The 23,620-nt window shown below is 37.1% G+C and overlaps 3 protein-coding genes across 3 annotated transcripts in view; 2 read left to right on the top strand and 1 right to left on the bottom strand.

Annotated features, from left to right (window-relative positions):
- The window catches only part of LOC131432853 (sodium-coupled monocarboxylate transporter 1), an 8,914-nt gene extending 1,079 nt beyond the window's left edge, over positions 1-7,835 (top strand). Inside the window, exons 2-10 of the mRNA XM_058599403.1 lie at positions 5,151-5,310; positions 5,377-5,442; positions 5,513-5,564; positions 5,940-6,007; positions 6,214-6,368; positions 6,428-6,677; positions 6,734-7,114; positions 7,180-7,361; positions 7,418-7,835. Coding sequence (XP_058455386.1) covers positions 5,151-5,310; positions 5,377-5,442; positions 5,513-5,564; positions 5,940-6,007; positions 6,214-6,368; positions 6,428-6,677; positions 6,734-7,114; positions 7,180-7,361; positions 7,418-7,685 — 1,582 coding nt within the window. The 3' untranslated portion in view covers positions 7,686-7,835. The remainder of the gene's footprint in view (positions 1-5,150; positions 5,311-5,376; positions 5,443-5,512; positions 5,565-5,939; positions 6,008-6,213; positions 6,369-6,427; positions 6,678-6,733; positions 7,115-7,179; positions 7,362-7,417) is intronic.
- A 1,014-nt stretch (positions 7,836-8,849) lies between these two features.
- The window catches only part of LOC131432856 (G-patch domain and KOW motifs-containing protein), a 91,088-nt gene continuing 76,317 nt past the window's right edge, over positions 8,850-23,620 (bottom strand). Inside the window, exons 3-4 of the mRNA XM_058599407.1 lie at positions 9,585-9,717; positions 8,850-9,516 (exon numbers count right to left, since the gene is read on the bottom strand). Of these exons, the coding sequence (XP_058455390.1) occupies positions 8,933-9,516; positions 9,585-9,717 (717 nt within the window). The 3' untranslated portion in view covers positions 8,850-8,932. The remainder of the gene's footprint in view (positions 9,517-9,584; positions 9,718-23,620) is intronic.
- On the top strand, positions 14,652-17,341 carry LOC131432858 (uncharacterized). The gene is made up of 2 exons (XM_058599409.1): positions 14,652-15,465; positions 15,527-17,341. Exons 1-2 carry the CDS (start codon positions 14,668-14,670, stop codon positions 15,974-15,976), a joined length of 1,248 nt encoding a protein of 415 aa, XP_058455392.1. The 5' UTR covers positions 14,652-14,667; the 3' UTR covers positions 15,977-17,341.

Consider the following 23,620-nt stretch of genomic DNA (forward strand, 5'->3'; position numbering starts at 1 on the left):
TTATTCTTTTTATTATTGTAATGCTCTTCGAATCTACATGGACTTGGGTGGCAAAAAACTCCTTTGAGTTGAACATCGTATTGCCATTCTCAAACGGGTGTAAAAATCACCATCTTCTTCTGTTTTGTTCGCCAAAACATAATAAAGGCGAGTATCGAAAATAAGCTATCCACAAATTTTTCTTTCAAATTATGATAAAAAACGATATTTTATTCAAACTAAAAATTGATCCTTCATTGTACGAGGTTATACTTAATCATAATGAAAACCGGATGAAATTGAGGTTATTCCTTCACGAATTTTCGAACTTTGGATCGAACGCTCTTCATCAAATTCCGGACAAGTGTTGCATCGCATTTTTGGACGCTTGAGCCCAAATTTTTTTGAACTCCTGCATGTTCCCAGCTGCCAGAGGGTCTTCAAGAAGACAGGTCTTGAAGACCCTCTTCAAGATTGTCCAGAAACGTTCGATGGGTCAAAGCTGAGGGCAATTTGGTAGATTGATATTTTGCTCAACGCAATTTATACCCTTTTCCGCAAGCCAATTGAGAGTGGTTTTGACATAGTGAGCCGACGCTAAATCCGGCCAATACAGTGGAGGTGTACTATTCTTCTTATGTGAAGGCAGCAATCTCTTCTGGAGACACTCAGATCGATAGATTTCTGCAATTATAGTTCCGGTAGTGTAAAAAATAGTTGACTTCAAACCACAGGAATATATTGCTTGCCATACCAGTACCTTTCGACCGAATTTCTCCTCTTGAATCGTCCGCATCTCTCACATCCTTCCCAACGACGACGGTAAAGTATCGTGGACCTGAAAGGGTTTTTGAGTCCTTCTTTAAATAAGTCTCATCGTTCATCAAAACGCATGCATTCGGACACTGCAAAAGACGCGAATACATCTTCCGGGCCCTTGTTGCTGCTCGCTTCTTCTTTTCTACACTTTGTTTCGAGATTTTCTGCTTCTTGTAGGTCTTCAGATGATTTCGCCTCTTGATACTCTAGATCATTCCGACACTCGTTCCTGCTTTTTGGCCAAATCACGTTTTGACATTGATTTGTTCTAAATGATTAGAGATACCATTTTCTGGTTCAGTTTCGGGTTGTAAGAACCGGGTTTTCTGCCTCTTCCTGGTAGCTCATCCAAAGAATAGTGTTCCCCAAACTTATTAATGATGGTTTTAAAACTGGCATGATGAATTCCAAACCGCTTCGCCATTTTTCGCATAGTAATACCCTTCTCATTTAGCCATGTGTCCAGAACCTTAATTTTCACTTCCTTTTCAATACGCGACATTTTAAAAACGCAGAAATTCAACCGCACAAACAAGTAAACAAACGAAAGCTGACAGGCAAACGCACAGCATGCTGTGATCTGAACATAAAAAACCATCACAAATACATGCGTACAACACAAATGTATGTGGATAGCTTATTTTCGATACACTCCTTACGCATCAATTTCATTACTTAGATAAGAATCATAGTTAAAATGTAAAAGTTCAGTAGCTATTTTCTCTGTTTTCTGTTCGCTGTTGTCGCTGGTGAAAATGGTCTAGCGCCGCCGACTTCGATAATTTGGATCGGTGCGCAGTTTTAACACAGAAATTAAAATTTGGTTAAAAACAGTTTAAATTTGTTAGGTTCTGTTAGTTGCTGGCCAAACGAACTGGTCAAACGTCGGTTATGCCGGTCTCAAGCTTCCGGAACTACCGAAAAAGGTGATCAAAAACTCAGCAAAACGGAACTCACTTCATTTTCTTAGAGACGGCTGAATTGATTTTCACAACATTAGACTCAAATAAAAGGTCTCATGCTCAAAAGCTGCTATTGACTGCTTTATTTTGTCTGAATCTGATGTTCGGCTTCCGAAACCACAGGGCGAAGTGTGTTTTAAGCCGTCATTTCAAGCGACGATACAGAAAACGGAGTTCATCTAAGTTTATCTTGAAACTGCAATTAAAACAGATAATGCTTGTTTATGCTCAAATAAACTTACCTGTTTTTATTCAAGATTCGATAAAAGTTTAAAGTTAATGAAAGCATGAGTTTTACGAGAAAGGCTAATTAACACCACTAGGATTAAAATAGGTTCTTAATGTTCGTTTTCAAATTACTTCACTATGCGACGCCTTTTCAAAATTCGCCCTGTGGAATCTATGCATTGATCGTGAATATCTAGAGTTGTACTAAAGATAACAACATAATTCATTCTCAATGTCTCAGACATATGATCAGAAATTTATGATTGAATTTTCAAAAGTGTAAGATAACCATAAATAACGTACCTGCTATGACGGTTTTGATGTAGTCTCAGGCAAGGCGAGCAGTCACTTTCCACCAGCAGCAGCAAAAACAGACCTTCTGCTTGGTACAAAGCCTTAAACGCTTAGGTTGCGCCCCCATTCGCTTGTAAAGCCTTATTTGGATTGGATTCAACAACTACAGTTGTTTTTTTGGAACAAAAATTCAGAATCTGGACTCTGGTCCTTATGAATTTTGAGTTTAATTTTATATTTAGAATTTAGTTTGAAAATTCAGATTCAAATTCAAAAGTCAAAACTAATACGGTTTTCGTTTTTGATCCTACACGCGGACGACTCTGGCTCCGAGTAAAACGAAAACGTAGTACGCGCCCTAAATAACAACTTATAAAAAAACAAAAAAATAAACAAGCTCGCAATGAAGCTGTGGTGCGACCCGAGAAAAATTTCAGAGCGAAACTACGCGATTGGAGTCCGATCAAGAGCGACCCCAGGTTGCTAAAACAAACTGCTGCTTTTCCGTGAAATCAGAAGAAGCGTTCCTGTATAAAATATATTACGTTTATTTGAAAGGGGGGACGTTGGATCACAAATTAGAAAAATCATGAGTGATGAAAATTTCACTGGAAAATAAAAAAAATCCCGTAAAAAGTTGAAAGAAAATCAATTTTTGCACACTTCACAGAAAATGTAATAAATAAAGTCTATGGTTACACACGGAGAATCCTTCGTTCATAAAAATGCGATATCGCGATAGTTGATTTAACTAATTTCTTTTTGATTCAACCAATATGGTTTTTGATTTGCATGTATTCAAGTAGTTGAAAAATATGTTGTTTTGAATGCCGTCAAATGCCGGAGACAGTTGAAAGCAAAACAATAATCGCAATGCAAAATCTACAACTTTTTTAGTTGAAACCTGTTCGCGTCGCTTCAAAATGTCAATGAAAATAACATCGATGGTTAAAGCGTTTGGTGAAATTGGGTTCATTCGATTTGAGAAATTTATGATAACAAGTGTTTATCTAACAGCGGTGTTGTGATAAAGTTAACCTTGTTTAAGATGAAAAAGATTAGGTGACAAATTAGAAAATGTTAATGAATGATCATCTCGTAATCTTTCAGGTATGCGCAAAAATTTTATGCTTCAAATTCGATCATTGATTTACTTCCAGCAGACTGTTTTACTTCCAGCTGTTTGCTATCGATGATGATGTTCATGCAGTAGCAATAAAACGCTTTTTGACATAAATTTAATTTATAAAAGTAACAGGAGCGAAGGGTTTCAAACACACAGAACGCGCTGCGATTGAATGGCGCGTTTGAATTGCCGTCACAAAATTCCAATTCCCAGCGGTTGATGCACCCAAGCTCATATAAATGGACTTAAATTATCAGTGCATAACTTTAGTTCAACCTTTTGAAGGCATCATCTTTCAATACTCATTTCAGGTAAATTTAATAATTTCGCTAATTTACTTTTGCTGATTAAAAACGTTTTTCTACATTAATCATTTCCGATCGAATCAGAATTTAGATCTTTACTGTTCTCGATTTGACATGATCATGATCATACAAAAATCAAAATCACTTAGAGATCAGATCAGTTCAGTTTCGTAATGATAATTTATTCCTTGGTTAAGATCACTTCAAATCAGCAGTGATCGGTGGTTTTCCCAGCCCTAATGATGTTACATGTCAATATAAAATATTACATGTCAATATAAATCATGAATCTCAGCATACCGAACTTATTTCAAATAGATCATGACGTGTATCAGTAAGTATATTTTGATTATTTTCGCAAATCAATAATATTGTTCGAGTTGATTCAACTATTTGCAATGTCTAAAAAAAATAAAACCGATTTATTTTTCAACTAACAGAATTTTGTTTCAATAACAACACCAGTTATTTCAACTAAAATATTTGTTGAAATTGAAAGGTATGTGTCCTTACTAATTGACAGCATTTTTATTCAAACAGTTAAATTAGTTGTTTCAACCATCGTTTCTGCTAATCGAAAAACAAAAATGACAGTTTAGTTAAAACAACAATCGATTAGTTGTACCAAATTTTAACCAGTCAAATTCAGAAAATCAACTAATATTCTGGTTGAAATGGGATCGCGGGTGGTTCCGTGCAATTGTGTAATGATTCCATGTTAACACGTAGAAGTAAATTTTTATTCATTTTTCGAATGGAGTCATCTGGTTCCAAGGGAAAATTACAAAACTTATATTGTATTCAATAAAAGTGGTTCATGAAGTCTCTTAATTATTACCTATCTTGCAGAAGGGAGTTCCGATTAATCGGAGAGATTTCATATTTTGTACATCACCAACATTTCCGCGATGAAGATGGATGGATGCTGTTCAAATGTTCAGTCTGAGTTGGATTGGTTATACTGTTCCCATGGACGGATCATGGACTGCTGTGATGTTGTACTTTAGGCACATATATTAGCTTGAAATCAACTTTTGATCAAACTATGCATAATTCAAGTAAAACAATAAATTTACAAAATACAAAAATTAATACAATTTGATATTTTGACAGTCGTATATGCTCTCCATCAACATTACGAGATGTTTTTTGAATCCGCCAAAATTTTTGAACCCTATCCGCAGATGTTTGAAGTTGTGACAGGATTGTCATTTGAATTACCGACATGCTTATTTACAAGAATTTACAGCAGAAAAATCGTTTTGATTTTTCGTTAAAAATCTGCTAGGTGAGATAGATATAATGCCCCTCTATAAAGTGGTTGGATTTCTAGGATTACGTATTTGGTGCTTGGAGCAAGAATCTAAATTGTTCTCCAGTTTTGTGTATCGTTCACATTTTGATGTAGTCCAAACACTTCAACCATTTCGTTCACAGTTTCATTTCCGGAATCACACTACTTGGACTGCCCACCGAGGTGTACTCATTTGGTATCCAATACGTATACGTCTCGCTGGGAGTCATCAGCATGGGCCTTGTAATGGGATTCATCTACCTACCGGTGTTCCATAAGCTCAACATCACATCAACTTACGAGGTGAGATCATTACTGCTGGTTCAAAATATTGAAAAAAAAAATCAAAACTTCAATTGTCTTTTCTAGTACCTCGAAGCCAGATTCGACAGACGTCTACGAATGTTTGGCTCGGTGATGTTTACAATTATGAACGTAAGTTAAACGGAAGCGGACCAGCGAATCGAAAATATTCATTACTTTTTAATTTTTATGCGTACCACAGATCGGTTACCTACCAATTGTTATCTACGTTCCGGCACTAGCATTTAACCAAGGTAAGGAAGGATATTTCTTACAACAACAGTCATAGTCTTGTTTAAGAGCGCAATCACCCAAATCATTTATTTAGTATAGGGTGTACGGACGTATTTGTACATATCTTAAAAAATCATAAATCTTTTCGCAATTTTGGCAGACTTCCTCCTTTTTTGTGTTGTTAGTATTTTCTGCCAAAATGTTGAATTCAAATTTAAAAAAACGTCATACCTCGTTTACATAAAGATAAAAACGAAATTCAAGAGATCCCAGTAAAAATGATATAGAAGAAAGGATAAATAATTAATAATAATAGGTTTGACAGAGGGCGGTGTATTCCGTTGAGGAATGTGCTGTAGTATTGCTTTTTCTAACATTCCAAACCCTTTCTACAGTGACCGGCGTGAATATCCACGTAATTACTCCCATTGTGTGTGTGGTGTGCGTGTTCTACACCTGCGTGGTAGGTACTACCTTGTTTTGCTAGTTCAGAATTCGCACGATAAAAATGTCACATGATTACCATAGTTACCATAGAAGCATGGCTTACTGCATGTGCCGTAGACACTCACCACCCACAACCATGTCATGGCGCGGATTTGCATGGTTTCTGAGGACAGACATACAGTGATGATTTCTGGCCAGTAAATAGGAACGCACATTTCACAGGGTGGTCTAAAAGCGGTTGTTTGGACTGACGTTGTCCAAACGTTTTCGATGTTTGGAGCGCTGGTGTTGGTAGCAGTCAAAGGGACCCTTGATTTGGGAGGAACTGATATAGTATTTCGCAGTGCCTGGGATACAGGACGCTTGGAGAGACCTAAGTATGCATTGACGAAAGCAATGACAGATGGTAATATGGTAACGGTTAGCTCAATTCTAGCTTCGATATTAACCCGACGACGCGGCACACCTTGTGGTCTCAACTGATTGGCGGTTTTGTGTACTGGCTGCAGACTAATGCGGTTAGTCAGAACATGATACAGCGATACCTTTCGCTTCCCTCGGTCAGTGCAGGTCGGAAAGCACTGTGGATTTTTGTAATTGGAGTCTGCCTGTTGATGTCCCTTTGCAGCTATTGTGGATTGTTAATATACGCCACCTACCAGAACTGTGATCCATTGACTACAAAGGTAAAAAGTGCATGTTCAGGATATTTTCCTATTTATTCACACCACACTTTTCGCAGCTGGCCAAAGCAAAAGATCAACTCCTTCCTTTGTTTGTAATGGATATTCTTGGCGAGCTACCCGGACTTCCAGGGCTGTTCGTTGCCGGAGTATTCAGTGCGGCACTTAGCTCCCTGTCAACCTGTTTAAATTCAATGTCGGCTGTTATTTTGGAGGATTTTGTGAAACCCTTTGTACAGAAACCGCTATCACCAAGAGCCATCAATTGGATTATGCGCTCAGTGGTTGTTGGAGTTGGAGCCTTGTGTGCAGCTCTCGTCTTTGTGGTGGAGAAAATGGGAACTGTATTACAGTTGACTATGAGTCTGGAAGCCATCACGAATGGACCATTATTGGGAACGTTTACACTTGGAATACTCGTTCCTTGGGTAAATTCTAAGGTAATTATTGAATTCATGGAAGTATTTTATAAAAAAAAATTTGAATAAAAATTTATTTTCTGCAGAGTGCGCTCACAGGTGGAATTGTTGGTGTATTGTTTATGTCTTGGCTTAGTCTGAAGGCACAGTATGCTGTTGCAACCGGTGCTATCGTGTTCCCTCATAAACAGATGTCAGTGGAAGAATGTACATATGAATTCGATCGAACAGTGGTGAATGCCACCAGCACAACGCTAATTACGGCTGAGTACAGTATCTTGAAGAAGTTCAATCGAAACGTCAATTAATGTTGCTTTTTTTTAGTGAAATTTTCCCATTGTTTCGAATATCGTACATGTGGTACACATTTTTGGGAGCAGCAGTTACGATAGTAGTATCCCTCGCGTGTACCATGGTTTTCGGACAAAACGACCCGAAAACTGTCGATCCGGATCTGATGGCTGGTTTCGTGCGGTGCTACGTCTATCAAAACGAGCAAATAGATCAGAACAATTCTGGACGGAAGAAACACAATAGCTTGACAGGGATAAAAAATTCTCACGACGAAATTGTAAAGGAATCTCAATTGTAAGATTGTAGGAAATCGCACACTGAGTGAAGTTCTAGCCGAAACAAGTGTTCCTATTATTGCCTAAGTGAACTAAAATTGAATGCACAAAGGTTTAAAAGAAAACGATATTCATAAATTCCTTCAGGTCGGAAAGTATAAATGCATTGGAAACTAATGGTTTTGCGAGTCATGTCCGAAATCATCCTCAAACAATTGTGGACCAAACCGTATTAGACTCCATCTGGTCGTGAAAAAGTGAGATAACTAAGCGCTCACAAGTCCCCATCTCATGCCTTGCCGTGTGTGTCTATGATGACATGTGGTCAAAAGAACTGCGTCGACTGGGTGCTATCGTCCTCTGCGTTAGTAGCAGAATGAGAGAGTGCGAACTGGTTCGTATGTTAGAAAGCATTTGAAATACGAAAGTTATTCCAAATTTTTTAAATAGGTATTTAGGCTTGACGTCCTATAACTGAAATGTATTTAATCCGTATAATGTGGTTTAAATCGGGTTTTATTCACCCATACATCGTTTATTATTTATCCAGACGTTTTGCCAACTTTTTTTTTCATAAAAAGCGTCTCTAATATTCCTCGCAATATTCATAAATAAGCATTTTTGATCTCATTCTTAAAGAATTCCACTTATTGATCAAAATACGTCCTTTGAGTAAGAGTAACTTTCTGGGTACAAATAATCGTTATATTCTTATCATTAGTGCATTATGTAGGAACGTCTACAGGAAAAATATTTAAATATGTGTAATATCATGCTATGGCCCAACAGTGTAATTAACTAGTTCCGAAGGGTAAAAGATTGGCTGCGATTGGTAGGAAATAGGACATTGGAGGCACATTGGTAAGATCGGAGAATATCAGTTGTTTATACAATCTTCAGTTTAGTGATGTCAATTATTTCGCAAGGGATCGAATCCATTTGATACGGACATCGATCGACGTTACGGTAACGGTTCATTTTTGTGTCTTAATTTCTGTTTCGATTATGAAGAGTCCCTTGAGTCAGCTTTTACTTATCATACGATACTTGCAACCTAATGTTGGATTGCATCCAATTTAGTTAATTAGAGCACGCTTCACTTGGGACAGTTTCCAAAATTGCTAGTGTATCCGTTTCATCAGACAGCTGTCAATCAGAGCATTTTCGGATAAAATTATTTACCTTCATTCCGTGATGGTGATCATCATTTGCGTATTTTTATTACCTCCACAATCATTCGCAGGTCGCTATTAACTTACATCCTTTAGAATTACCGGCGGCTCCGAGATCGACTTCGTTGTTTCTTACTCTTTTTCGTTTTCTTTTTGTGGTGTCGATCATCCTCATCCGAGGAATGAGCTACTCGTCGCTCTCGAGAGTGATCTCTACGTTGCTTATATTTGTGTGATTTCTTTTTCGTTCCGGAAGAGGTTCTGCCGTAGGATGACGCTTTCTGATGGTGACGATGATGTCGATTCCGATCGCGATCCCGATTACCGATTGAATCATCAGACGATTCGTCATCGTCACATGAATTGCGTCTGGTATGTCGATCCTTTCGATCGTACCGATTGTTGCTACTTTGCGAATCACGATCCGTGCGATGAGCGTTATGTCGCTCGGTTCGATTACGGGGTTCCCGAGAAGAAGAACGGGAACTAGGACGGGATTGAGTTCTGTATTGCTCCTGTTTGTGTTCTACCGTATGCATCCGAGTGGATCCAGAAGCTTGAGGCTTGCGGGGAGGCGACTCCGATGGTTCACGTTTGATTTTACGATTATCACACGCTTCTTGTTTCACAGATGCCGTAGTAACTCCGGAGCGGTTTTTAAACTCTTCATATTTAGCATTGTCTGTTAGGTGAGAGGAAACATATTTGACATGAGGAGGTTAAACATGCAAGATAAATATTTGGGCTTACTTAACACTTTGGAGTATTTACTGTACTCGGCTTTTGAAACTAGCTGGAGTAAGTATTCGTTCAAGAACTCTTGCTTGCCACCAAGCGAGAAACGGACCAGCACACGGGCAGTATCTTCATTAAGGCTTTCGACCTGAAAAGAAAAATGAATACATGTTTAAGGGTTATTCATCAAACGAGAAAGAGGGTTTGTTTTAGGATTGTTAATATTTACAAAATGCGCTGAATGAAATTCGTTTGGCAGGTATCGATGGGTTGTTTACTAGTTCATTGTACATTGTGCGGAGAGAAAAGGCCCAAACCACGAGATTGACGTAGGACTACAATCAAACAAAATGAAAATTCTGTCTTAATACTACTCAAATTTCTGCAACTGATAGTTGAAATTTTTCGAATGCATTCTATATGACATTTTTGAGATCCTGAAAAGGATCATTTTTAGCTTTGAAGATTTGGGCTTTTTGCCTTTCTCTAAAGAAAGGTATTAGAATTGCTGGAAAAACCGACTTTCGAACGGAGCCTCGGAGACCCATAGTGTTATATACCATTCGACTCAGTTCGACGAGATCGGAAAATTTCTGTGTGTGTGTGTGTATGTGTGTGCACTTTTCGAAGATATTTGAAAGCGCTCAATTTTCTCATACATGGCTGAACTGATTTTAACAAAGTTATGCTCGTTTAAAAGCTACTGTCGGGCCATTGATCAAGTTCAAAGGTATAAGTGACGTAACCGACAAAACACGTTGATTTTTACCGCTCTTATATATAAGGGTCCAATATTTTGGGATCACCTCTAATTTCGTAAAGCGCTAGTGCTCAAAAGTTTAGGCACCTCGAAAAATGTCCTCATGCAAAATTTGAGCTAAATCGGACAAGGGGTGCTATCCGGCGGTTAAGGTTTGAAAAATTTCGATCTTGAAATAGCACCAAATCGACATTTTTTTTTTGATGCCGAAACTCTTAAAACTGCATGAAACGTTGAGATTTAGTGTCACCTCAAAAAAAAATTTTTTTCGAAAAAAACAACTTTCTGGGACTTTTTTGATATTTGATTTTGATTTGAGTCCCAAAAAGTCGATTTTTCGAAAAAAAAATTTTTTCGGGATGACACTAAATCTCGACGTTTCATGCAATTCTAAGCATTTTGGCATTTTTTTCCGTCGTTGTTCACTATTTTGTTTGAGTCTGACATGGCAACAACTTTTTTATTGTTTTAAACAACCGGGATTTTTCTCCACAGAGTATTTTCATAGATTCGGTTTATTATAATTTTTTGTGAATGGGCCTATTTTTTACTATTTAAACAACGTTCACTCAATAAACTTCTTATTAGAAACAATATTACACCTGCTTCCGTTGTTCTGAAAATTGCAATTAACACGGTTTCTGATAAGAGTTTAAAAAGCACTGTAATTTGTTTGTAATGTGAGATCGTATTTCTATTTTTGATGAAAAATTTCTTAAAATTGCATTAAACGTCAAGAAAAAACCAATTCACGACATTTTATGCAATTCTAAGAAATTTGGCCAAAAAAATCGATTTCGGAGTTTTAGAGTCGATTTTTTTTGCAAAAAAAAAATTTGAGATAACACTAGAGCTCGAATTTTCGATTTTGGAAATCTCAATTTTTTTTTCAAGTTCCAGAGAATCAATTTTAAATATGATCTTATTTCATTCGACACTAGATCTTGGCGTTTCATGCAATTCTAAGACATTTATCATAAAAAATATTCCGATTTCTTAAATCTCAATTTCGCTTAGTTCCATTGTCATTTTTTTTCAAATTATTTTCGAGGTGACACTAGATCTCAATCTTTCATGCTATTCTATCACATTTCCCAGAAAAATAATTTTTCCAACATCAAAATTTTCCTGTTTTAGAGTCGAATTTATTTAAAAACAAATTTCTAAATTTTAGGTCTCGATTTAGGACAAAAATCAAAGACATTTGGCAACAAAAATACCATAACGTTCTAAGCTAAAGCAACGTTTTATCCAGAATTATAGCATGTTTGGATAAGAATGAACGATAAATTAGGTAAAATGATTATGATTCTGGGGTACATATATCATGACACGAGAAGCATAATTGAAAAGGTTAATCGATTGTGAATTTTCGAAAAAGTGTTTCCTAATAAATCAACACGATTCTGCCAAATCTTCGTAAAACCGTAAAATTCGTAAAAAAAATGGAGAACAACAGTCGGGGAAGCAATTGAAACGCACTCCGTTCACTGGGTTCAATTGGTTTTACAAACAAAAAAAAAACAATCGAATAGTTTCGGCGGACTTGCATCCAAGTCTGACCGAAAATCTAGAATTCATGTCCAAAATCCAGTTCTATTATTCAGGTCCAGTACCCAGGCCCCAAATGCTGGTCCAGATTCCAGGTTAAAAATCCAAGTCCAGAAATCAGATGCATAATACAGGTTCTGAATTTAAGTTCAGAAGTCAAGTCCGGAAATTCCACTTCCTGATTCAGAATCCAAGTCCAAAACAGATTTAGAATTCATGTTTAAAGTTCAGATACAGAAACCAGTTGTAGAATTCTGGTCTAGAATCCAGCTACCGACACCAATTCAATCCAGAATTCTGATCCAAAATCCATTTCTAGAATTCAGGTCCAGAATCAAGATTCAGGATCCAGGATCAGAGTTCTACTCCGAAGTTTAGTTTAGAATATAGGCCCAGAAAGCAGGTCCAAAGTGAACGTTTAGAATTCAAACCCAGAATTCAGATCCAGAGTTAATGTTCAGAATTGATATTCATTTTCAGAATCCAAGTGCAGAGTCCAGTTTCATGATTCATGACTGAAATCCAGTTCCAGAATTCAGGTTCAAAATACATTTCCATAATCCAAGTACTGGTGCAGAATCTATGAATTTATGTGCAGAATCCAGTTCTAAAATACCTTTCCAGAACCCAGGACACCATTACAGGTCCAGAAATCAGATGCAGAATCCAGGTTCTGAATTAAAGTTCTAAACCCAGGTCCAGAATTTATTCCTAGATCCTAGAACCAGAATATAAGTCCAAAATTCAGTTCCTGATCCAGAATTTGTTTACAGAATCCTACTCAAAAATACAGAACAAAAATTCATGTCTAGAATTCAGATACAGAATACAGTCCTAGAATTCTGGCTCAGAATCCAGACTCCCAATTCAGATCCATAATTCAAGTTCAATAAAACCGGTCCTGAATTCAGCTCCAGAATCAAGACAAGCATGATATAACAACTTAGCAAACACAACTCACCAAAAGTAAAATAACTAGAGCGAGAATCAAACAATTAAACATTGTTAATTCAATTCTTTTACAAAACTACTTTCATGTCAATGTGTGGTTTAAAGTATATCTATGATACATGTATTGTGGGCTATAGAATTTATTACTTTTTAGGTTAGGTTGTAATTTGCATTAAAGAAAATTTCATGTTCGCCATTTTGATGTTGCATTTATAAACAACAAATAAATTTCAGAACACTATAAAATTGGAAATGTTTCGCTTTTAGAACTCTTGCACTAGATTTGACGCAACAACATGATTTATATCAAATCATCACATAAATCACAAAAAAGATTTCATTATTTATAATACTTATTTTATCTATGCATTCACAATAAAAATGATAATGCATTTTTTTTGTAATTCTGAAAAAGCCTCAAAGTCGTAAATAAAATCTTATATATTATTACTATGGAATTTTAATGTTGATCGTAAAGCAGGTTTTGAAATTTTCTTGAATTTTGAACCATTTCGAAATAGATTTAAAGTAGGGATATACTGGTTCTTCATTTTGCTTTATAAAACCTTATGAAGAACAGTCCACTTTTTCCTATTTAAGAGTATATTTTTATTAAAGCACACTTCCTTAGCTCTAAGATGCCGAGAGTGTTTCTTAAGTGTACTTAAGACTAGGATAATTTAATTAGTTGTAACATTGTTGTTTTTGTTTCACATTGCCGTATGCTGATAACCGCAACTCTGAGGGATCCAGTCTCTAGTTTAGTCGGCAATGGCTGATGGAATGGTCCAGATGACGTGGGTACTTATAGACGGTGGCCGTATTCTTTTGTTCCTGTGGGAACTGTCCACTTAGATTAATTTGCTTATCGTACAACGTGTTTCCTGAGTGTTCTAATTTTAATCTGTCAACCAATGTGTTTTATCAAGTATGACTAGACCTTCTCGTAACCTCAGTAACGTTTTTGATTTCCGTTTTTATTGTAAAAAAACAGTTACATTTTATCAAAAACAAAACAAACAAATAATCAAATCTACGGTTTTTGGAATTATTAAATATTGTTATTATTTGGAAAACAGTTATGCCACTTAGCAGCTCAACACACACCGCTAAGCAAACATAGAGTTTCAAAACAGTTTATTAGTTTGAGCCGAAGAGCATTATCTTAGCTGAGTGTTTTTTGTTCTATTCTGTGTCCTTTCTATATAGAAATGACAAATAGATTCATCGTCCATAAGGTTACTTTCGAGCTGCATTCGGAATTACAGCACTGATGAGTCAAAGACGAAACGTAAAAACAATAAAAACGGTTTTGTGCCCTGGCACAAAATTTGGTTAACCCCTAAATGATCAAACCAGCATTGGCCAGAAATAGTCGAAAACACGTTTTCGTTCGGCACGTCAGAAAAGACATTGCACTCCGTTGCAAAACAAAACGAGTTCTGTAAGTAGCAGAAACTTTACGTCTGCTAGGTGATTCAAATTGAACTGCCGAGTTTAGCACTAAGCAGTTCTATTTGAACTGCTCTGCACTCATGAGCCAAAGACGAAACGTGAAAATAATAAAGGGCGATAATTGTTTAAAATGTCTGTGTAATATTCGGATATTACCGAATAAAATACAGCACGCTTGAATTTACGTCCTGGGTAAGATTCATTTTTTAAGAGTGTGTGCACGAGTTCATTCGAGATGTCCTATCCTGTGACAACCGGAATTTCGAAATAAAAAAAAAAAAACAACTCGCAAACCACCGCTGTAATCTTATCACCTTGTCGAATTTTATCAACCTTCATCGCGGCAGTTCTCGTTCAATCGCTGGCAGTGGCAAACGCACAATGAAGCCGAACGATATAAACATTCCCCAGTACGTACAAGACGGAATCAGAAAAGTGGCAAAAACTCTGCAGTTTAGTGATCGGTTTACGGTGGACTATGACTTCCGGAGCGATGGAAACTACGGTTCAACGTCCGTATCCGTTCGGTATCAAATTATTCTAAGGGAAGATCCGCGCGAGTTGACATTGCTATGCAAGGTACCGCCTCCGGATGGCGACGATACACTTCTGGCACTGTTCGAACGGGAAGTGTTCATCTACCAGCAGCTGTTGCCAACTTTCGAACAGTTCCAACAGGAGCGTGACATTGCACCCACATCGACGGGATTTGCGTTTGCGCCAACTTGTTACTACGCCTACTATGATCCGAAGCGACGCGAGGGAATACTGATTATGGAAGATACTGAACGACGAATGTTCGGCAACAGAAACAAGTACGAGCCAATCGATTATGATCATGGACGCTTGGCTATGATTCAACTCGGAAGGTTTCACGCCGTTTCGTTGATTATGAAAGAGCAACATCCAAAGGTGTTTGAACGGTTCCAACAACTGGAGGATGTTACCAAGGACCAGGTGATGTCAATGGAGGGCTTCAAGGAAACAATGGAACTCTCGTTCAATCATGCAGTTGGAACACTCAGTATCCACGAAACGAATAAAAAGGATAAATTGATTAGGTTGAAGGATTCGTTTGTGGAAGAATTGAAAACGATCGCGGACAGTGAGTTGTCCGAACCGTTCTGCGTTATCTGCCATGGGGATTACAGTAAGAGCAATGTCATGTATAGTTACAATGTGAGTCCTTCGAATGCATTAGCTAATCTATTCGCCAATATCATTTTCGGACGTTTTTTAGGGTGGCTTTCCGAGTAAGTTAGTGATGCTTGACTGGCAATTGGCAAAATACGGGTCTCCCGCGCTCGATTTCTTACACTTTATGTTTCTTAGTACGGATGAATCATTTCGTCGATTGCACTATGATAACATGTTGCAAACCTACCAAAATGCACTGAGAGACCATATGGAACGTCTAGGCGGTGACAATGCGACGGAACGGTTCCCGCTAACCACGTTGATGCGGTTGATCCGTTCGCAAGCGAAATATGCGGTTATACTGGCTGTGCTGCACATTCCGTTAATGATTACCAGTGCCGGTGAGGAAAACGACGATGACGACGACATCAAGGATGGGAAGGAAAACAAAGAGAACGGAACAAATTGTAGGGAAACTCGATCCTACGATAACGTATACCAAGCACGTATGAATGGTATACTGAAGGACATTTTTCGGCTGGGTTATCTTTAAGAACAATGATCACTAAGTGTTCAACGTGTGTTACTTGACGCCTTCATACTTTTGATTGAAACCCGATTTCTTTTTTCCGTTAAATTAGTACCACAGATTTGAAAAACCTCTTTATATTATAATACATTTATTGGGAACCCTAGCGAAACTCAGAACTCCGGACAACTCAGTTTATCAATAGATCACAGTTTTGACATGTGATAAAAAAACAAAAATTTCACTGTTGCGGAGAAACAACTCCAGTCGTAGTTTGACTGGTTTCCGTATTTGGTCAACTATAAAATTTTTTGCAACATAGAATCGAGATTTTGCTTCACAGATTATTTCTCCTCACATCAAATAAAGCACTAGACTGAAATAAACTGCAATTGTCTTTAAGTTAAAACTAAAATTGATTTGTTCAAACACTCGGAACACAATCCATGGAAATCAGGAAGCGAGGGGCCAGCCAGATAACAATGCAGCGAAACAGAGTAAAAGCAATTCAGTTTAGAATTTTGAAAAACATCTGGAAATTCTTCCAGTTGTGCCCTACAAATGAATAACTTTTCCTCCAGATATCTGTTTAAGGCCGCAGCATCATCCTTACTCAACGCATATCTAGAATACAAAAGGCGAGGAAAATTGCATTCAGTGCAGATAGCAATCATTCGTGTACGGGAAATGTGGAAATGAAGGTTTTGGTAAAGCTGCCTCAATAAACGCAGTTTTACTTTTTTTTTACTAGGTACATGCCTATCGTGTGGTTCTTGGAGACCATAAACAGATTCAAAGTCCTTAAATTTGTCATCAATTGGTTCTGGTGATGGCATCCACAGTATTTTATCGAAATCGATCGTATTCATTCGCTTTTTCAGGTGAAACTTGCATCAGTGATCAGTACACTTTTTGATTTGTAGAGCGTACGTTGTCTATCTTACATGTGATTCGAAAATACCTGTAACCTGTTGCTTAGAAAGATTTTTATCCATTCTAATTTCATTCCATATAGTAGATAATCTGCGTATCAGCGCATTGGTGTCATTTTCTTTTTTTATGCGGTTTTTCTATGCGACTTTTTCATGCGAATTTTCAGTTATGCGGTTTTTTTATGCGAAGTTTCAAAGTTATGCGGTTTTTCTTTGTGCAAAGTTTCAGAGTTATGCGGTTTTTTATGCGAATTTTCAGAGTTATGCGGTACGTAAACTCGCATAAAGAAAGACTTCAGTGTATTACTTTATTTCCGTTATACTTTAAGGACTCAAATCATTTTTTTAACAAGCTTCGAGCATCTTCAGTTCCATCCAAAGCCATTTTTCTATATTCGACATTTTCTCTCCTATACTGAACAATTTTGGTTAACTGATAAAAAAAAAATCAATGTAATAAAGCCCCGGTGAACGACCAAAAGGTTAAAGCCGGGGTAAAATAAATGATATTAATAATAATAATAAAAATGTAATAAAATAATATTTTCCCCTTCATTCATTTAATTTTTTTTAAGTGTGAGAGGGGGGAGGGGGGGGGGGGGTGAGTGCATAACTAAATAAAATATTTGTATCCGCCTTAAGCGCTATTCACACTAGGCCGTGACACGTATCCGGAACGGGACAGCAACGTGCCGGGATTTATTTGTAAAATATTCTCATCATACCGTGCACTTCCCGTGTCCGTCGCTATTAGTAACATACACAATTGATGCATTTGAAACGATGAATTGGCCAGCATTGCTATTGCCCTGAATGACGAAGATAATCAGCAGTTTACAAACAAAACAAAAAAAAAGAAAGAAGATTTGGATGCACGAACTTTGGCGAAAAAAAGCAGTTGAGAGTGAATTCACCACCTTATATAAGCAGCTTGTGAATGGCGAGATCAAGGAATATTTTCGAATGTCAGAAGCCTGTTTCAACTCGCTGTTGAGTAAAATTCATCCGTGTCTTTAAAAGCATGACACTACAGTCCGATCACTGCTAATGGACTCCCGAGAGGCTGGCAGTTTGTTTAATGTATTTTCATTAATTTGTTTACAAGTTTTCTCAAGAAGTTTGTCAAGAAAACTCCTACCAAAAATTGTATAACGATCATTGAGATGGCTTATAGTTTGTGTTCGTCTCATGATTTCAGATATTTAGCAACAGGCGACACACAAAAAAATCATAGCATTTAGTTACGAATCTGTCTACCAGATTGTTCACGAGATATGTCGTGTAATTACCGAAAAATTGCCGAAACCAACAGAACATATGCGGAAGAAGATTGCTAACCATTTTTGTGGAATTTCCCGCTGTGATTTGGAGCCTTGGATGGAAAGCATGTGACAATTCAAGTACCTGCCAATAGTGTATTTGAAGTCAACGCATGCTTTGACCGTGCTTCGGACGTGTGTCGATACAGTCACGGGTACGACACGGTCTAGTGAGAATATTCACATGGAGCTGCATTAAACAATTTTGAAGCGTAACTCGGACGGGATCCGGTCCAGTCCCGTTCCGGATACGTCACGGCCTAGTGTGAATAGCGCTTTATTGTGAGTTGTCATTTCCGCCCGTGATCAATTTCACCCCGGTTTCGCCTACTACTCAGAGTTGCCATTTTAAAATCTGTGTGTCAACTTGAATCATCTGTGTTGCATATACGTCACTTTGAGAAACTTCATGAAAACGATTTTATTTTTATTCTCCATCTTTTCCGATGTCCTTAGTCAGGCGCGTACCCAGAAAAAAATTTCGGATTGTGTTTCAGAACATGTTGATCAATTTCTATACAAATGGAACTTTTTATATAATTATTTGAAATTTTTTTATTGTGGAGTCGTTTGTTGAAAATTATTCATTTTATTTTTTACTTATTTGAAAAAAAGAGTTTACATAATATCATACTTTTTTGAGTTTCGGAGGGGGTTTGAACCCCTAAAACTGTCCTTAGTTATTTTATACTATCTGATGTATGGAAAATGTAAAATTGATTACAATTGTGATTTCGAAAGAAGTTAAACAGATTTCAGCGAAGACAATTTTTTGCTTCAACATTTTCTTCCTTCTCGGTAAGATTTACTCTTTTGTCGTGAATACGACTTACTTTACTATGGGGTGCCTTTTCAAAATTTACCCTCTGAGAGAGTGATAAGTTTTCGATCGTGAATATCTCTTGTTGTATCTAACGAATCAACATAATTTTTGCTACATGCCATCGGAAATATGATCACAACTTTATGATAAAATTTTCAGTTGTGTGACATAATCTCAAATAGTTCAAAATTAAACTTTTCTGAAATGTTTGGTATAAACGAGTATAAAAGAGAATATTTCATATGGCGCGTTTGCCTTTCTCGTATTTTGAAAGCTCATAGCTCAGTGATCTGTGGAAGGATTTATATAATCTAACTACCAATAGAATCGAAATTTTTCAACTTAAACGTGTATAGCAAAAGCATTGAAGTATTTCAATAGTACACTATTAAAAAACCTATCTCATTTGACCCATGTCAACACCAGCCAATCAGAACGCGTTCTGAGGAAGAGAAGAAAATAGCTGCTGCTGTACAACAAATCGTTCAAGAAAAATGTTCCGAAAAGTGATGAATATCGTAGTGAGTTCCTCAATTTGGTCCTTCTGAATGCTAGAAACGAATCCCTACAGCATATTGATAGTTTCTTTCAATAAATTATGCAAATCCGAAATGAAATAATCGACATTAAAATTCTATATGCGGCTATTTTTATAGCCGTTAGGACCGCCCATTAGTGAAAAAGCTACAAACGAAATCACATAAAAGGAAATCTCTTAACAAAAATTGAATCAGTTTGGATTCTATCGCCACTGCGAGCAGATGTGTTTTGTGTCGTCTGCACAGCTAGTTTCGCTTCCGACAAGAGCGATTACGTCACAGCTGCCAGTCATTTCGATGGATGAAAAAGCAACGTTGGAAAGCATAATAAAAAATCAGCCGTTCTAATGGCTCTAAAAGTTTTCTGAAGAACTATTAGAATTTGTTGTTCGCAAATCGAAAGAAAATATCCTCAGTTTAGTGCAAATGTAGAACAGTTTGGTTAGATTTTTGCACTTTTCGCTGTGTGAAATTCACAGTAATGGAGATCAAGTGAAGCCTTCTTTGTTTTTGCGAAAAATGTGGAAAAGGGGAATGCTTGCATAATTCATACAATTGATCAACTAATTGATATTCGGAAGTGTTAAGGAACATGTCATTTGTTTTCGTATTCACGACATCCAGTTATGTCTCTGACATTACCCACCCGCCTTTTTAATTTCAGTTTCAACTATTTATCGCCTCCTGGATAGCTTTTCTGCGACAGTGCCTTCTCCTGATGTCAGATTTTACTCTAAATGTCTTTCTTTTCCTCCTCACCTTTTATTCTTTTATTTGGGGCAAGGAAAAGCTCTCTGGTTTCTGTCAAACTTGCTCTCCATCAGGCATAAAACCTTCTCATCTTTTGCATCAACAGATTACAATCATCCAAATGATACATTTCTTTAAATTTATAGCTTTTATAGTAACTAAATCTAATGAAACAATAACATGAGGAACGATTTCTTGATAACATAACGTGATAAATGAAAGTCGAAAGAATTAAAACATTTGTTAAATATGTGGAACATGCTAGTTATGGGTTTGTTATATCCATAATTAGTTCTAGCATAGGGAATCCGAGAAAAAAATAAGATAGAAGATTACGATGTCGAATGTCTAATTGTAATAATTGCAATAGCTCGGCGCAATCGATTAGCGACTGAAGTAGGTCTGCCACAAAACTAGTTTGCCACAGACATCGCGACGGACAAATAATAAATCGAGACCAATCAGTTGGCAGCGGTTATGATAACTTGGTAAATTTAAAGGCTGTCTCCATGGAAGACGTCGGAGTGCGACTTTAAAGGCTGCGTTGCGTTGAATGGCTTCAATGCGTTGGATATCGTTTTGGTAATAAGGTGACCAGATAAAAGCGGCATATTCGAGAGTTGAGCGAACTAAAACGCAATACAGAGCTTACAAACAATGTACATCAGAGAATTTTTTAGTAACGCGGGAAATAAATCCTAATAACTTAAAAGGCTTTGTACACAGTAAACTCTATGTGCTACTTAAAATTTAACTTGGAGTTCAGAGTAAGTTCAATGAGAAAGTAAACAAAGAGAATCTATCATTTGCACATATGTTGATGATAAAGATGATCGGGTATGCAAATTCATGAGCACGAACCCAACCCATACCCGATTAAAAATAAAAATATAAACCCGTACCTGACACAAACCCGATTTGTTCATTCTTTTCTTGAACCCGAACTCTACCCGTACCTGATTTAAATTGAAAATCTTCTCGAACCAGACCCGAGTCCGTTTCGTTGGTTTTCGGGTCGGCTTTCGGAATATAGAACCCACATAATATGGTCCGAAACTTATTCGTACCGGTTAAAAAATCAAATATAAATTGATTTTGTTATTCTTTAATCACGGACTGCCGTCAAAATATATTTCCCAAATTTACTTTTGGTCGTTTTCATAGAAATTGCAATAAATGAAATTTTCAAGAACATAATTATGTGGTGATTCTATGCATTTTCTAATCTTAATTTATTTTTCGAATGGAGACGCGTGATTGCGAAAAAACCCTTCTTAATCCACCTAGTGGTGTGATAATGCCTTTCTCTTTCTCCAAAATAGTCTCATGATTTTTTAAATCTTTTTATAAAATAATTTCTGACATTAATTTGGGCTCATTTTTGATTTTATTTTTAACTTTGAGAAAAGCGATGGTAATCTAAAAAACCCTTCTTAGTCCACGTAGTGGAATTTTCATAGATCTTGAAAAATCACCATTTAAATGAAATTTCCGAAACCGAATTTTTTTTTATTCCAAAAGTCTTTGAATTGCATGAAACGTCGAGATTAGTGTCATCTTGAAAAATAAATTTTTCGAAAAATTGACTTTCTGGGACTCAGAAAAAAAAAATCTCAAAATTGTTTTAAGTCCCAGAAAGTCGATTTTTTGAAATTTTTTTTTTTGAGATAAATCGTTTCAAGACGTTTGGAATGAAAAAAAAATTAATTTCGGAAATCTCATGTACTCCTGTGGTAATTTTTCAAGATAGAAAATTTTCAAACCTTAACCGATGGGTAGCATCCGTTACCTACGTCCGATTTAGGTCAAATTTTGTATGGGGACTTTTTTCGAGGTACTTAAACTTTTGAACAATAGCGCTTAACTAAATTAGAGGTGATCCCAAAATATTGGCACCCGTATATACATTAGAAGTGCCCGGGTTGGCGGTTCAATGCATAGGACGCTAGTCTTACAAGCCAGTTGTCGTATGTTCGAGCCCCGATCTGGAAGGATTCTTAGTGTCAGTAGGATCCATAGTACTAGCCATGCAATGATTCTGTACACTGAGAATCGGCTGCGAAGTCTGTTGAAACAGAAAGGCCAAATTCCACAAAAGGAATGTAATGCCAGGACTTTGCTTTTATATACATTATGTTAGAGCGATAAAAAACAATGTGTTTTGTCGGTTACGTCACTTATACTATCATATCTTCGGAACCCAAAGTCGCAATCATTTGATCTTCGAACTTGATCAATGGCCTTACAATAGCTTTCAAATATGTCTAGGTTTGTTGAAATCGGTTCAGCCATCTCCGAGAAACTTGCGCGGTAAAAAAACAACACGTTTTGTCGGTTACGTCACTTATACCATCATATCTCCGGAACCAAAAGTCACAGCCATTTGATCTTCGAACTTGATCAATGGCCCGACAGTAACTTTCAAACGAGCCTAATTTTGTCAAAATCGGTTCAGCTATCTCTGAGAAATTGAGCGGTAAAAATATCTTCGAAAAATGCACACACATACACACACAGACATTTTCCGATCAGGTCGAACTGAGTCGAATGGTATATTCTATCGAGAAAGGCAAAAATACTAAAAAATTACAAAGTTATTATTACCGATCTTCTGTGTGTCAGGCTGGTGATTACATGTTAGTGATTAAGGAGTGTATCGAAAATAAGCTATCCACATACATTTGTGTTGTACGCATGTATTTGTGATGGTTTTTTAAGCTCAGATCACAGCATGCTGTGCATTTGGTTGTCAGCTTTCATTTGTTTTTTTTTGTTTGTGCGGTTGAAATTGTGCGTTCCCAAAATGTCGCGTATTGAAAAGGAAGTGAAAATTAAGGTGCTGGACAAATGGCTAAATGAGAAGGGTATTACTATGCGAAAATTTGCAGTGTCCGGATGCATGCGTTTTGATGGACGATGAGACTTATGTAAAGGAACCCTTCTAGGTCCACAATACTTTACTGTTGTCGTTGGGGAGAATGCGAGCGAATGTACTGGTATGGCAAGCAATATGTTCTTGTGGTTTGTAGTCAACCATCTTTTATGCTACCGGAACTATAAATGCAGAAATTTATCGATCTGAGTGTATCCAGAAGAGATTTCTGCCTTTATATAAGAAGCATAGTACACCGCCACTGTTTTGGTTGGATTTAGCTTTGGCTCACTATGCCAAAACCACTCTCAATTGGCGTGCGGAAAATGGTATAAATTTCGTTGAGAAAAATATCAATCCACCAATCTGCCCTCAGCTTCGACCCATCGAACGTTACTGGGAAATCGTGAAGAGGGTCTTCAAGAAGACTGGT

The sequence above is a fragment of the Malaya genurostris genome, chromosome 2 (genome assembly GCF_030247185.1).
Source record: "Malaya genurostris strain Urasoe2022 chromosome 2, Malgen_1.1, whole genome shotgun sequence".
In the NCBI taxonomy this organism is placed as follows: Eukaryota; Metazoa; Arthropoda; class Insecta; order Diptera; family Culicidae; genus Malaya; species Malaya genurostris.

Bases quoted from the DNA above. Each gene is read 5' to 3' on its own strand.
- LOC131432858 (XM_058599409.1), top strand. From the start codon at position 14,668: ATGAAGCCGAACGATATAAACATTCCCCAGTACGTACAAGACGGAATC. The intron at 15,466-15,526 runs GTGAGTCCTTCG...GACGTTTTTTAG, and splicing joins ATGTCATGTATAGTTACAAT to GGTGGCTTTCCGAGTAAGTT.